Source organism: Danio rerio, chromosome 9 (genome assembly GCF_052040795.2).
Source record: "Danio rerio strain M-AB ecotype USA chromosome 9, GRCz13ab, whole genome shotgun sequence".
Lineage (NCBI taxonomy): Eukaryota > Metazoa > Chordata > Actinopteri > Cypriniformes > Danionidae > Danio > Danio rerio.
In genome coordinates this window covers 30,726,035-30,738,228 of record NC_141029.1, presented here as the reverse complement: position 1 = coordinate 30,738,228, position 12,194 = coordinate 30,726,035, and the positions used below count along the sequence as shown (strand labels likewise).

The window sequence follows — 12,194 nt, the reverse complement described above, 5'->3', positions numbered from 1 at the left end:
GCACTTATTCTCTTCGGCTTTCTTACAGTTTTTTGAAGTTTTGCCATTTACTCACTGCTTCATGCTAAATTCTGTGGGGATGATGTGCTGTTTTCGGCTATATTGAAAGTTAGCCTCACTTTTGTTCCAAAAAGCTTCTTTTTCATTAGTTTTATTTATTGCAGAACATGAGCTTTCTGAGCACTTAAAGTGTGTGAACCTCACACAAATCATGATAATCACAATTATTATGTGTTCATCCGTTCATTCATTCATTCTTTCATTTTCTTTTCGGCTTAGTCCCTTTATTAATCTGGGGTCGCCACAGTGGAATGAACCGCCAATTTATCCAGCACATGTTTTATGCAGCAGATTCCTTTCCAGCTGCAACCCATCACTGGAAAACATCCATAAACACTCATCCACACACATACACTGTTCAATTTAGCTTACCCACTTCAACTATACTTATAGCATGTCTTTGGACTGTGGCGGCGACCGGAGCACCCGGAGGAAACCCACATGAACACGGAGAACATGCAAACTCCACACAGAAATGCCAACTGACCCAGCCGGGGCTCTAACCTATGACTTTCTTGCTGTGAGGCAATTATGCTACCCACTGCACCATTGTGCTGCCTATTATTAATTATCTTGAAACCTAATTCAAAGAAAGGAACCAACTATGCTGCTGTCACATGACTCCACGTCACCAATAACAACACTAAACTGAACACTAGATTGAACACCAGATTGTGACTCTATCGATCTTCAGCTAAAGTCAAAAAGTTTGAATGTTTGAACTATAATAGTTTGGTAGGTCATGAGTAAAAACACAACTAAGTTTAAACATTCTTTTAGTTTAAGAGCTCTTCCACTGTGTCTTGATGTTTATGTCGTCCTAAGTAGGCAACGCATATAAAAGATTAAAATTCACAAGGATCACTAATATATTCAGTTTCAAAAAATGAAAACGCATATAGCTTATTTTAACAATATTTAACCAAATGCAATTTTAAGTGAAATATCAAATGACGAAGCTATCACACATTATATATATATATATATATATATATATATATATATATATATATATATATATATATATATATATAATGTAGAGAATTAGTAAACATTTACGCTGGGTTCATACCAAATGTGAATTTAAGTTTGCGCAAGTAGATTATAGGCATAGTTAATGCAGACACTAAAACATCATTTGCACCACCTTGCAAAAATAACCTCTTTTTCAAAGCGTGATGTTTGCTGTGAACGTGCAGAATTCACCTCTATCACATCTTCTGCGCAAGTTCAAAAAATTCAACTCGAGCTGAAAATTTGCATGTGGTGAAAAAATCCCACAAGATAACTCACTGAAGCTAAGCAGGGCTGAGTCTGGTCAGTACCTGGATGTGCAACCACATGGAAAAACTAGGTTGCTGTTGGAAGTGGTGTTAAAGAGGCCAGCAGGGGGCCCTCAACCTGCACCCATTGTCCTGTGGCTGTCATTGCATTATTCAAGTGAATGCTGCACACTGATGGTGGTGTGGAGAGACCCCCCTCATGATTGTGAAGCACTTTGGGTGTATTACCATACACGATAAATGCGCTATATAAATACACACATTACATTATATTACATTACGTTACACAATCAATTTAGAACGAGTGATGATTTGTTTATATTCAGCTACACTCTAAACATTTTTTTTCACATAATTCATTCATGTTGTCCCAACACAAATCCATTAATTTAACGTAACTAAGTAGATTGAACATAAGATAATTAGTACACAATAAAAAATCTCCAAAATTGTGTTGTTTTCAGTTTGCACAAGTAACAATTTTTTTTTTTTTTGAGTGTATATTGAGTATCTTTGTCATTCTAATACTTTATAAAAACAATTTTAGTGATGCTTTGCAAGCACTGGCATTTCCTTGTAAATAAAGACATTACATGAGCTTTTTATGAGCATACCCTTTAGAGCTTTTGGCTTTTTGCAATGCAGGTGAAAGTTGAAGATCCCGAGCCGCTGACAGCCCCTCTGACTGATAACCTGATAGACTTCACAGACCCCCTTCCTGTAGTAAGTTCAGTAATGCAGCTCAAATGACTGAAGACTCAAACAATGTGCTTGAAATGCTTTTAGTAAGATAAAGATTATGGTTTCACTGTATATTCTAAAAACAATAGTGTTTTTTGGGTTAATAATTTTTGGAAACTTGTAATGTGATTTAATTCGACACAGGTGCCACCACCTAAACCCACAATTACTCCACGATGGATCATTCCAGCTTCAGCACCTACAGTGAGTTTACTAAAATGTTACTTTTTTTTCTAGCATTGCATGAAGTTAAGTCTGATATATAATATATAATCGGGAGGATACTATGATTTGTTTTTTTAGTAATGTTTAATAGAACTTGATACTAACTGTAGCTATCAAAACTTTTAACTGTTACTTTTACCCTGATGAGAACTCCTCCAGATACTACAGAATACATTTTTTTAAATCTAAAATAAAATTATCTTAAAATTTAGAATTTTCTTTACACTGACAATAACAAACTTGCAAAGTCAGAATTGCCCATAAACTCACAATTTAGGGAATTAAAGTTGGTGAGATTTATACTTGGAGTTGGCAAAAATGTATTGTAGTTCATAGAAGAACAGAATTTTGAAAAATTAACTATCAGAGCCACAATTAATGCAATTAGAGTTGCAATTCTAAAAAGTATAACTTTATAAAAGTATATACTTTGTTCGTAAGGTCTGGACTAGGGCTGCACAGTATATTGTTTCAACCTCGATATCACAATGTTCGCATCTGCAATAGTAACATTGCAAAGATATGCAATGTTGAGTCTGAATTATACTTAAGCAGGAGCTACAGAATTGTATTTAATAATTGTATTTATACAAAAGTTTTATGATCTATGCAAAAAAAAAAAAAAAGTTTTTCTTACTTTGAAACTTTAGTCTAAATATCTACATTTCAAAGCGAAAACAATATTATTTCACTTCCCCTGCTGGCAGACAATGTTGCTTGTTTTAAGGAAAAACTCTTACTAGACTTATTTCTTCTGTTGGTGAAAACAAAACACAGTTTTTACTTGTTGTAAGAATTTTTATTTGGACTAAAAATTAGTCAAAACAAAGTAATGAAAGCATTTTTTGCATTGTGATTTTTTTATTTTTTATTTATTTTTTGTTTCTGCACCCAAATACTGTTAGACTCCCCAGAAAATCATCAAATAGTGCTAATCTTGTGGAACTTTTCATTTCGCAATATTTATCGCATAAAAAGCAAAAATCGCAAGTATCAGATTTTTCCAATATTGTGCAGCTCTAGTCTGAACTTGCAGTTGAGCAGACTTTCCTAATTCTTGAAAAAAATTAAGAAACAAAAATTATTAAAATTCAATGTTAAATGATAAATTAAATTGATTAGAATTTGATTAGTGACATATTGGATAAACCTAGACTTGTTTTTACAATTGCGGGGTGTAAAAATGACAATTGCAAAAAATGAAATACACATAAAACTGGTGTCCATGAATCCTTATTGAACAATGCCTGTGTTTCTTTACACAGATGCTCTATGTAGATTTATACATTTAGCTTTTCATATTGCAGCTAATAATTATAACTTCCAAGCCACGCATTCAATAGAGTGTACGATTTCACTATCCTTTCTTCTTCTCCCATTTGTAGCAGTTGATGTAGTGACTGACTATCCCCCTGCTTCCTCTCTCTCTTTCTCTCCTCTAGCAGTCTGGCACCTTTACTAACGGCCTCCTCGACTGTCCCACAAAGGTGTCATCTCACCATCCTGAGGGCTCTGTTTCCCCTCTTCCTCAGCTCTCTCAAACTCACAATGTCATTGCCACCAGGTTTGTTTCATCCCTGCTACCCTTTTCTGCTCTCTTGAGAACAATTGTTGCTTTTCAGTCACTCTGATTAACTGTTTTTAGCTTGGTGGTCAATAAAACCTAGAGGAGTCATGCTTTATTACACTATTATCTGGGTGCATCTGTTTCAGCCGTTCAAAAGTAGAAGTCTATGAAAAAAAAATGTTTTTCTTTTAAAGGTTTGGAGAAGTTGCATTGCTTTTTTAAATTGTCCTTGTTACTGCACATGTTACATGTACTTACTATATTAACCCTTTAACTGCCCCACCAATATTTTTTTTCTGGATATGTCACTAGTTAACACAATCGATGCATTTTTTTAACACATGCCATAATTTCTAAAATATCAACCTCCCCCAAATAGTTGATACGTATGTGGGTTTATGATAAAAGTATTGAAATTAATATATAAACTATGAAAATCTGAAAATATGTAGTGTAAGATAATTTTTTTTAAAAACATAATCAAAATGAAATCAAAAACACAATATATTGCCATGTGATCATTCATTGTAAATGTCACATCACACAATATGCATTATTGAGTGAGTCTATATATTATTATATTCTGTATTATAAGTTATCATTTTCATGTGTATTTGAGGCTGATGACTGTAAAATGATTTTAAAAGCATTCACGTCTAAATAATTGTACCGTTTGTAACTTTAATAATGATTCATTTTATTGAATTATTTTTATTATTCTATTTCTATACCTTAATACTGTTAGATTTGAAAAACTATTATACATTGTGTATTTCAGTTGTATTGCTCTATGCTTGTAGATGGTTTATTATATTTTATTCTGATACACTTCTCTATAGAATCATCTCAACCAATCTTATCGCAACATAATTTTTCCCAGTTCTGTATAAACTCAAGTTTTACTAAAAATCAGACTCTTGGAAGAGCGTAGCCGGTAATTAACTGAAGACAAATCATTTTAATTGACTGATGTTACCTTGGTATTACATTACAAAGTTATCAGTGCACATATATATATATATATATATATATATATATATATATATATATATATATATATATATATATATATATATATTTATATATATTAGGGTTATAACGGTATGAATTTTTTACGGTATGATAATCGTCTAAAACAATACCACGGTTTGACGGTTTCGCGATATACGGTATTAAATAGTAATTCTCATAGCAAAGACCCTGAAAAGAATAAGAACACGTTTTCTGACTGAACAAAGGTTTTATTTCAACAAACTTTTGAAAGAACCATTTTAATAGAACTATAGAAGTCTTTTATAAAAATAAACTGAAAAATCTCCCATTTTAATGAATTAAATTAGAAGGAATAAACAAGCAAGGTCTTTTAAGATTAGACAAAAATAAACTTAAACTGTCCTTCCTTATAAGCAGGATAAATGGGAGACCAAAAGTGCAATACCAAGTTTATGGCTGTAAACATGTATTTAAAGCGTTGTTTTTTTCAGTCTAGGTTGTGATTAAGAAATGTAAGCATGTTGAGATTTTCAGGACTTAATCTTGACCGCTCAGGTGAGAGAATGTGTCCACTTGTACAATGAACAAATAAAAAAATAATAAATAGTGTGTCAAAGTCCAAATAAACATGGTGCAAATCCTCAGTAAAAAATAGAGATAAATATTTACTATACTATAAATAGTTACATAACGAAACTAGATTCAATATGGAACATCCTTAGGTTTTATGTGCCAGCATGGATATGGTTGTCTGTGGATATGGATTTGGATGTGGTTGTATGCAATGCAGACAAACAGCTGCACCTTCATTTGTGTCTTTTGAAAACAGCAAGAGCAGCAGTTCGTCTTTGCTGTGTCACTGTTTTGTCATGTTTCTGTGCTGCTGTGCATGTAAAAGTACTTAGTATGAGAATTATTTCATGCAAAACTTTTTTTTTTTTGCGTTTTATTTAGCCGCGCAGAAATGTATGCCTATCTCTCATTCCGTGTTGTTCAAAAAGCTCAGTGTTGGTCCACAAACAAAAGTGAAACCTATGCTTATTGGTTGTGATATAGCGAGTTTGAACCAATCTGGGCATGGAGGAGGGACAATGCATCAATGTATCATGTCTGGTTTGTCCAGAGACACAGTGACGAGCGTTTCTTTGTCAAATCAGCATTGTCAAATTTTGATGACGTAACCGCACTGATTCCGGAGCCTCTGAAAGTCCGCGAATGTATGTGATACAGCACTGGAAAGCTGAGATTCTCTTCTTTGTGCAATCTTTGAATTGTAGGAATCGGATCAGCGGATCAAAAGTTATTAAACATTTAAGAGCAATACTTCTTTTTAGCCGCGGGCGGCTGTCTCGGTCTGTAAGGGTTAAAACCGTTGATATGCAATTGTTCATGGTATGATAATCGTGCACATTCAAATCGTGGTAAACCGTCATACCGGTATATTGTTACAACCCTATATATATATATATATATATATATATATATATATATATATATATATATATATATATATATATATATATATTTAATTTTTTTATGCTGTTACTGTCCTCACTTCCTCACTTCAGACAGTAAAAAGCATTCATTACATTCAGGAACACTAGTTTTGTACATGCATGTTGTTAATTAAATGTTTTTAATGCTTTAATGTACAGTAGCATACACTGAAAAAATTATTCATGGGATTTAATAAATTGTTTTATGTTAAGTGGTTGCAAACAATTTAAATGGGCTGAATTTAAACAAACGAATAAATTTAGTCATGTTCAACTTGATTTGTTTAAATTCAGCTTGTATAAATTATTTGCAACAATTTGCAATGACACATTTTTTTTCAGTGTAGCATACTATAACTTTAAAATTTCTTTAAAATGTAATCTGCATTTACTAGTTAATAAACAATTTGATTGATTCTTTGACAGCATTGTGGCTCACTCGACCAAGGACAACAACCACAAGCCCAAAGGTCTACTGACCACTGAACTCTGAAAGCGATGCCTCAAGCACATGCCCAGCACCTGTACCTTGGACCATCAAAACATTTCTTTTGAGCACGACATTCCAGTCAAACACATTCCAGTGCCCTTGCAGTGCAGGAACAGACAACTGTGCTGGGCTAACATAGAGAACAGATGGCATCCACGAGCCCAGATCTCACCACAAATAAGAGAACTTGAAGGGCTAGCAGCACGTTCTCAGTGTTTGACGACCACCTTTCCTTTTATAACTCTTATACCTCTTTTGATTGACTCTATACAGCTCTTTGTTGTAGCAGCAGCAGCAGCAGCACATAGATGACCCGCTCCTGTTGTGAATGGATGTTTGATCATCTAGAATGTTTGATCTACTTGCTGTCCACTTCTTGTTCAGATCTTCTGATTGGACGACTGAGCGCATCACTGACTGTTTTTCTTCATGCAGAAGTTCTATTTTTATCTTTGCCTTTCTTTTATGTTCTTATGAATAATAGCAGCATTCCTTATTGCGCTTTAAGTACTACTCTTAACTGCACAGTTGTTAGAGCACTGTTAGCACTGGCCAACATGCAGTCGTCAAGTCGCTGAGCCAAGATCTGCTGTTTGGATCTTTTATCAATGCTGTTTTTATCCAAACACTGTAGTTATGACCTGCCTTATTTTAATAGTTCATATAATATTTTTTTTAATGTACATGACATGAACTCATTGCAGCATAATGTCATTTGTCATCTGTTTAACTGACATATTTCACTGAGTATTCAGTGTAGTGTGTAATAGCAGCTTTAAAAGGGTCGATTAACCCAGAAATGAAAAGGTTCATTATTTTTTTCAGCTTCAAGTTGTTCCAAAGCTGAGTTTCCTGTTTAATATTAAATATATTCTGAATAATGTGGGTAACCAAATCCCTCTTAATGCTGGTTTTCCCATTTTTGTCCCTACTATAAAAAGCAAAATGGGGATCAAAAACTGACCTGAAAGAAACTCTTATACGTTTGGAACCATTTGAAGTAAATGATGACAGAATTTTTTTAAAGATGCTGAATTTGATTTTTTAGAAGATACAGGAGCAGCTGAGACGTCTCTGACTTGTGCAGTATTAAACTGGACAACGTAACCAGCTAAAATGTTTTAGGTGTGATACTAGAGGCCTTTCATTAACCCTTTCTTTTCCTCCTGTGTAAACTCCATAAGCAATTGCTGCTATTTTTCAGTACACTGAAAACTGCATTCTCGCTATAAATCACTGGATCTGAAATCACTGGAATCAAATATTTAAAGGTCAGTTATCAACTTTTTATACAAGCAGTTTTTGTGCGAGAAATTGTAAGTTAAACTTCTGAAAAGGTGTTTATATGATATTCATGCTCTGATTATTGGAAATGCTCAATCACAGAAAGCTGTTATAGCAGGAATATATGTATATGCTAATCACGTTTGTTCTCTGCGTCTCAGTGTAGGCTTATTTACATATTATATTAATGATCTGTAGATGTCAGCAGTGATCTGTTTATTTCGATACGCTGAAAAGTGTTATACACTGTAAGCCTTGTCATTTTGTATGATGTGAGACGTTCTTTGAGTAAAGGGAATTTTAACATGGTTATTGACTAGTGCTTTTGTGTGTACAGTTTGGAGTATTCTGAAAAATTTCCACTCACACTATTTCTTCAAGGAAATAATTGTTTCATTTAATCTTAAACTTTGCTGATTGATAGGCATAGTAATGTAAAGGTATACTGTAAAACCCAACAGTTAACTTAATCAAACGAAATGAGTGTAGTTAACTCAAATTTACTGAAAGTTAATTCTACTCATTTTAAAAGAGTTTTGAACTGTTGAAGGTAATGAGTTAATTAAATACCTCATTACGTCTACTTAAATAGAGTAAGTTTATGCAAGGTACTTCTATATAGATTAGTTTTTTAAAACTTAAATGGTTTGTTTCAATCAGTTTCCTTAAACAGTTTGAGTTGGCATAATTTGGGTTTTACAGTACTCAGTTGGTTTAAGTTCTCTTCATTTATTGGGTTTTACTGTGCTCAAATTGCTTTGTTTACTCAAATGGACTAAGTTCAAAGTACTCATTAAGATTAGTTTTTAAACTTAAATGGTTTGTTGCTATCAGTTTTCTCAAATGGTTTGTTACCTTAACTTTTTGGGTTTTACTGTGTATTGAGTTATATTGAACTTTTATACCAATCATTTTTAAACCGTATTAGTGTAATAAGTGTGGTCAGGCAGAAAAAAAAATTGATGCACATTTATACAACAAGCAACAGCAAATTGTGCACAAAATAATCATGAAAATTGAGTGTCAAGGATTGTAGAAGCCAACTATTAATGCTCCCTGAACATAAACGTGATGCTGTCATTTCCTTTAACCCAGAGGTGCCACTTACTCAGGTAAAACTAAAAATTATTCAAGTCTTTATGAGTGAATGTATTTATCATTGGGTAATTGTGGTTGTTCGTTTCCCCTCACAGGGAGGATGAAATGTCCAGTGTGGCAGCAGGTGGAGCCAGAGAGCTTCACCAGTCGGATAGGATCACGCTCGGGTCCTCAGGCTTGTATACAAAATTGGAAGCTCACATAGTGGCAAACACACAGGGTAATATTTCCCACCATAAAGTAGGAAATTTATTTGACAACAGTAGTATTTGTAAAAAAACTACAGTATCAAAAAAAAAATCTAGTAAATTACTATTTAAAGCAGGGGGGCCAAAACCAAATATAATTGGGCTATAAAGTTACTATTGCTAATTTATTTCATAATTTTTAAAAAATATAATTTTTTTCTTAAAATCCTAGTAGCTAAAGCAGTATAATTTGATTAAAATGGAAAATACAGTCACATTTTTTATAGCACAGTGGAGTTCAATGCTGAGTACACTAGTCAAGCAATATCAGCTTTTGTTCCCATTTGCTCACTGATTTCTCTGCATTGTGCCCAATCCATCGGGTGACAGTATGTGCATTTAAAAAAAATCTAATTCATTCAACTGAAACATGTAATTTCCATTTGTTTTTTGGGGGGCTTAGCAACAAAACAAACAAACAAAAAGTTAGATTAAGTAGAAATGACAGTCTATAAACCATGCTCATCATTCTCATTCTCTTGTCAGATGGGATGGTGGGCCAAATTAAAGGTTACCATGGCCCTATTTTGAACATTTTTGGATTAAAGGATTTGTATAACATTTCTAAAGGACATATTTTGTTGTTGTTATTGCTAGTCACTGAATTAAAAACTTGATTAAGACCCTTAAGCAGGTCGCACACCATAAGCGCCGCTCGGCGCCGCGACACGGCGCGTACATGACAGTTTAAAGTATCACACACCAGACGCGCACATTCGAATGATATTTAACATGAAACTAATCAGATGGCGCTCTGTGGCGCGGCTGAAAAATGAACTGCGTCCTGAGCCGTCGCCGGGCGCCGCCGACAGCCGCCGACTTGCGGCGCCGGTGTGTGTATCCTGATAGAAACCTATGTTTAGAATTCTAAAATACATGGCGCTGCGTGGCGCTTCTGGTGTGCGACCTGCTTTAGGACGCAGTTCATTTTTCAGCCGCGCCACAGAGCGCCATCTGATTAGTTTCATGTTAAATATCATTCGAATGTGCGCGTCTGGTGTGCGATACTTTAATCTGTCATGTACGCGCCGTGTCGCGGCGCCGAGTGGCGCTTCTGGTGTGCGACCTGCTTTAGATGAATAGTTTTCACCCATTGATGGATAAATGGTTTAATTACAATTCATTATGAATATTGGAACAATTACACACATTAAAGTATTCCAACTGCTTTTAGATTACTTTTGGCCTAACTCATTTATTTAATAGATTTGAATGGAATTATTATTGGGTACTGTATTTTCTTGTCGTGCTTGAATTGAGTATTAGGTTGAACTATTTCAATAATTTTATCATGTAGTTAAAAAGGCAACTGATTATGAACTTTTTTTGATGCACAATCGAACTAAAATATGTATTTTTCTAGGTCTGATTATACGCTTAAGATTACATATAAGCATATAACCCAATCCTACGTAACCTAATTTTTGACTTCTGTGTAAAATATCAACAACTCATAATAAACCTACCAAATATGTATTAGAACCACAGGGTTAACTTAGAAACGTTTTGTCACAAATCTTAAATTTGTAATTTTTTATAAATTTATTGTGCAATGCTAAAGCCCCACTAAGAAAATTCCATTCGTTTTTCTGCTACTTAATTCTAGCAGCACTGCTGCTGATGCTTTAATGATCAGACCAACTAATCATTTTGGCAAATGCACCTGTAATTCAGATTATGACCACAGATGGCGTATCATCTCACGTTTACTGGGGCTGGTTTCCTAAATTACGAATTTACATTTGGACATAAAAATTTGCACCAGTAAGCTACACAGAAAGTTTCGAGTCGAATTTCTTTTGTGTTATTTATTTATTAATAGCATTGGGTGTATTCACTATTTATAAATTGCAAATGAAGAAGACGGGAGTAAAATTGGAAGAAACAAAATGAACACTAAAACCTTGCATGATATTGGGGCTGCAAATGTTTCCTTTTCATTAACCGCAGAGTGAATCGTAGTGGTTTCCTCACTTCTGCAATCAATTAGTTTGATGTTTATTATTAGCTAGCATAAGTTGATGAGCAGTGAGGGAGGCGCTTCTCGTATAATGTTCCCACAAGCGCAGCTCGCATCTTTCAGTAGACGCGCCGCCACCGCGCGCCCGACCAACCACGAGAACTACTGAGCGCGCGCTCCAGCTGACCCGAGACCCGCTTCAGACAGGTGCTCGTTTGGGCTTATTTTGACGCTAAAGCAGTACTTTATGAAACACAGGGCATGCTGGCTGAGTGGAATAGAGGATTTCTTCCTTCCTTCAACGTCTTCAGTGCAGAACCAGCGCTGAATGAAACTGTATGAACAATTAGCTGACAGACGCTCAGATGTGTCTAGCTGTGAAGGAATAGCGACGATTAACCGACCAACAAAAAAAACTTGTGTTTGACATTGACGCGTCATGGCATCAGTGTCGTGGAGACACGCGCTTTTCGTCTTGGTAGCTGGTAAGTTAAACTGGTTTGTCCTGTTTGTTGCCTGCATTCCTGCCTATTATGCATGTTATTAAATTCCATGAAGGCTAGAAAATACAAAAAAAAAGTAGAAAAAGCTGAAACAAATGAGAAAGTATTATGTAGTTTGAAGGACTAGCGCTAGTCACTGTGGATATTCCTCAGCAAATGTTAACACAATTAAGCAAATATTGACTGTTTTTTATTTATTTTATTTATTTATTGTTCAACCGTAAATAACATTGAACTTTGTTGTAG

General features: G+C 34.6%; 2 protein-coding genes and 1 long non-coding RNA gene across 52 annotated transcripts in view; 2 read left to right on the top strand and 1 right to left on the bottom strand.

The window, feature by feature from the left end:
- Positions 1-8,448, top strand: part of epb41l5 (erythrocyte membrane protein band 4.1 like 5) — a 68,687-nt gene extending 60,239 nt beyond the window's left edge. For 17 of the 49 annotated variants that reach the window (XR_015498771.1, XR_015498773.1, XM_087266158.1 and 14 more), the window contains 4 exons: positions 1,989-2,066; positions 2,229-2,288; positions 3,752-3,873; positions 6,792-8,448. Coding sequence is in view for 44 of the 49 variants with exons in the window: in XM_087266158.1 (XP_087122284.1) it covers positions 1,989-2,066; positions 2,229-2,288; positions 3,752-3,873; positions 6,792-6,858 (327 nt within the window). In the remaining 5 variants the exon portion in view is untranslated. 49 annotated transcript variants of the gene reach the window in all.
- On the bottom strand, positions 7,162-10,110 carry LOC141376144 (uncharacterized). The gene is made up of 2 exons (XR_015499624.1): positions 9,108-10,110; positions 7,162-8,994 (listed from the first exon to the last, which is right to left on the bottom strand). It is a non-coding gene; the product is annotated as an uncharacterized LOC141376144 (long non-coding RNA).
- A 1,456-nt stretch (positions 10,111-11,566) lies between these two features.
- ramp1 (receptor activity modifying protein 1) overlaps positions 11,567-12,194 on the top strand; it is a 51,133-nt gene continuing 50,505 nt past the window's right edge. For both annotated transcript variants that reach the window (XR_015498807.1, NM_001002693.2), the window contains exon 1: positions 11,567-11,930. Coding sequence is in view for 1 of the 2 variants with exons in the window: in NM_001002693.2 (NP_001002693.1) it covers positions 11,885-11,930 (46 nt within the window). In the remaining variant the exon portion in view is untranslated. The remainder of the gene's footprint in view (positions 11,931-12,194) is intronic.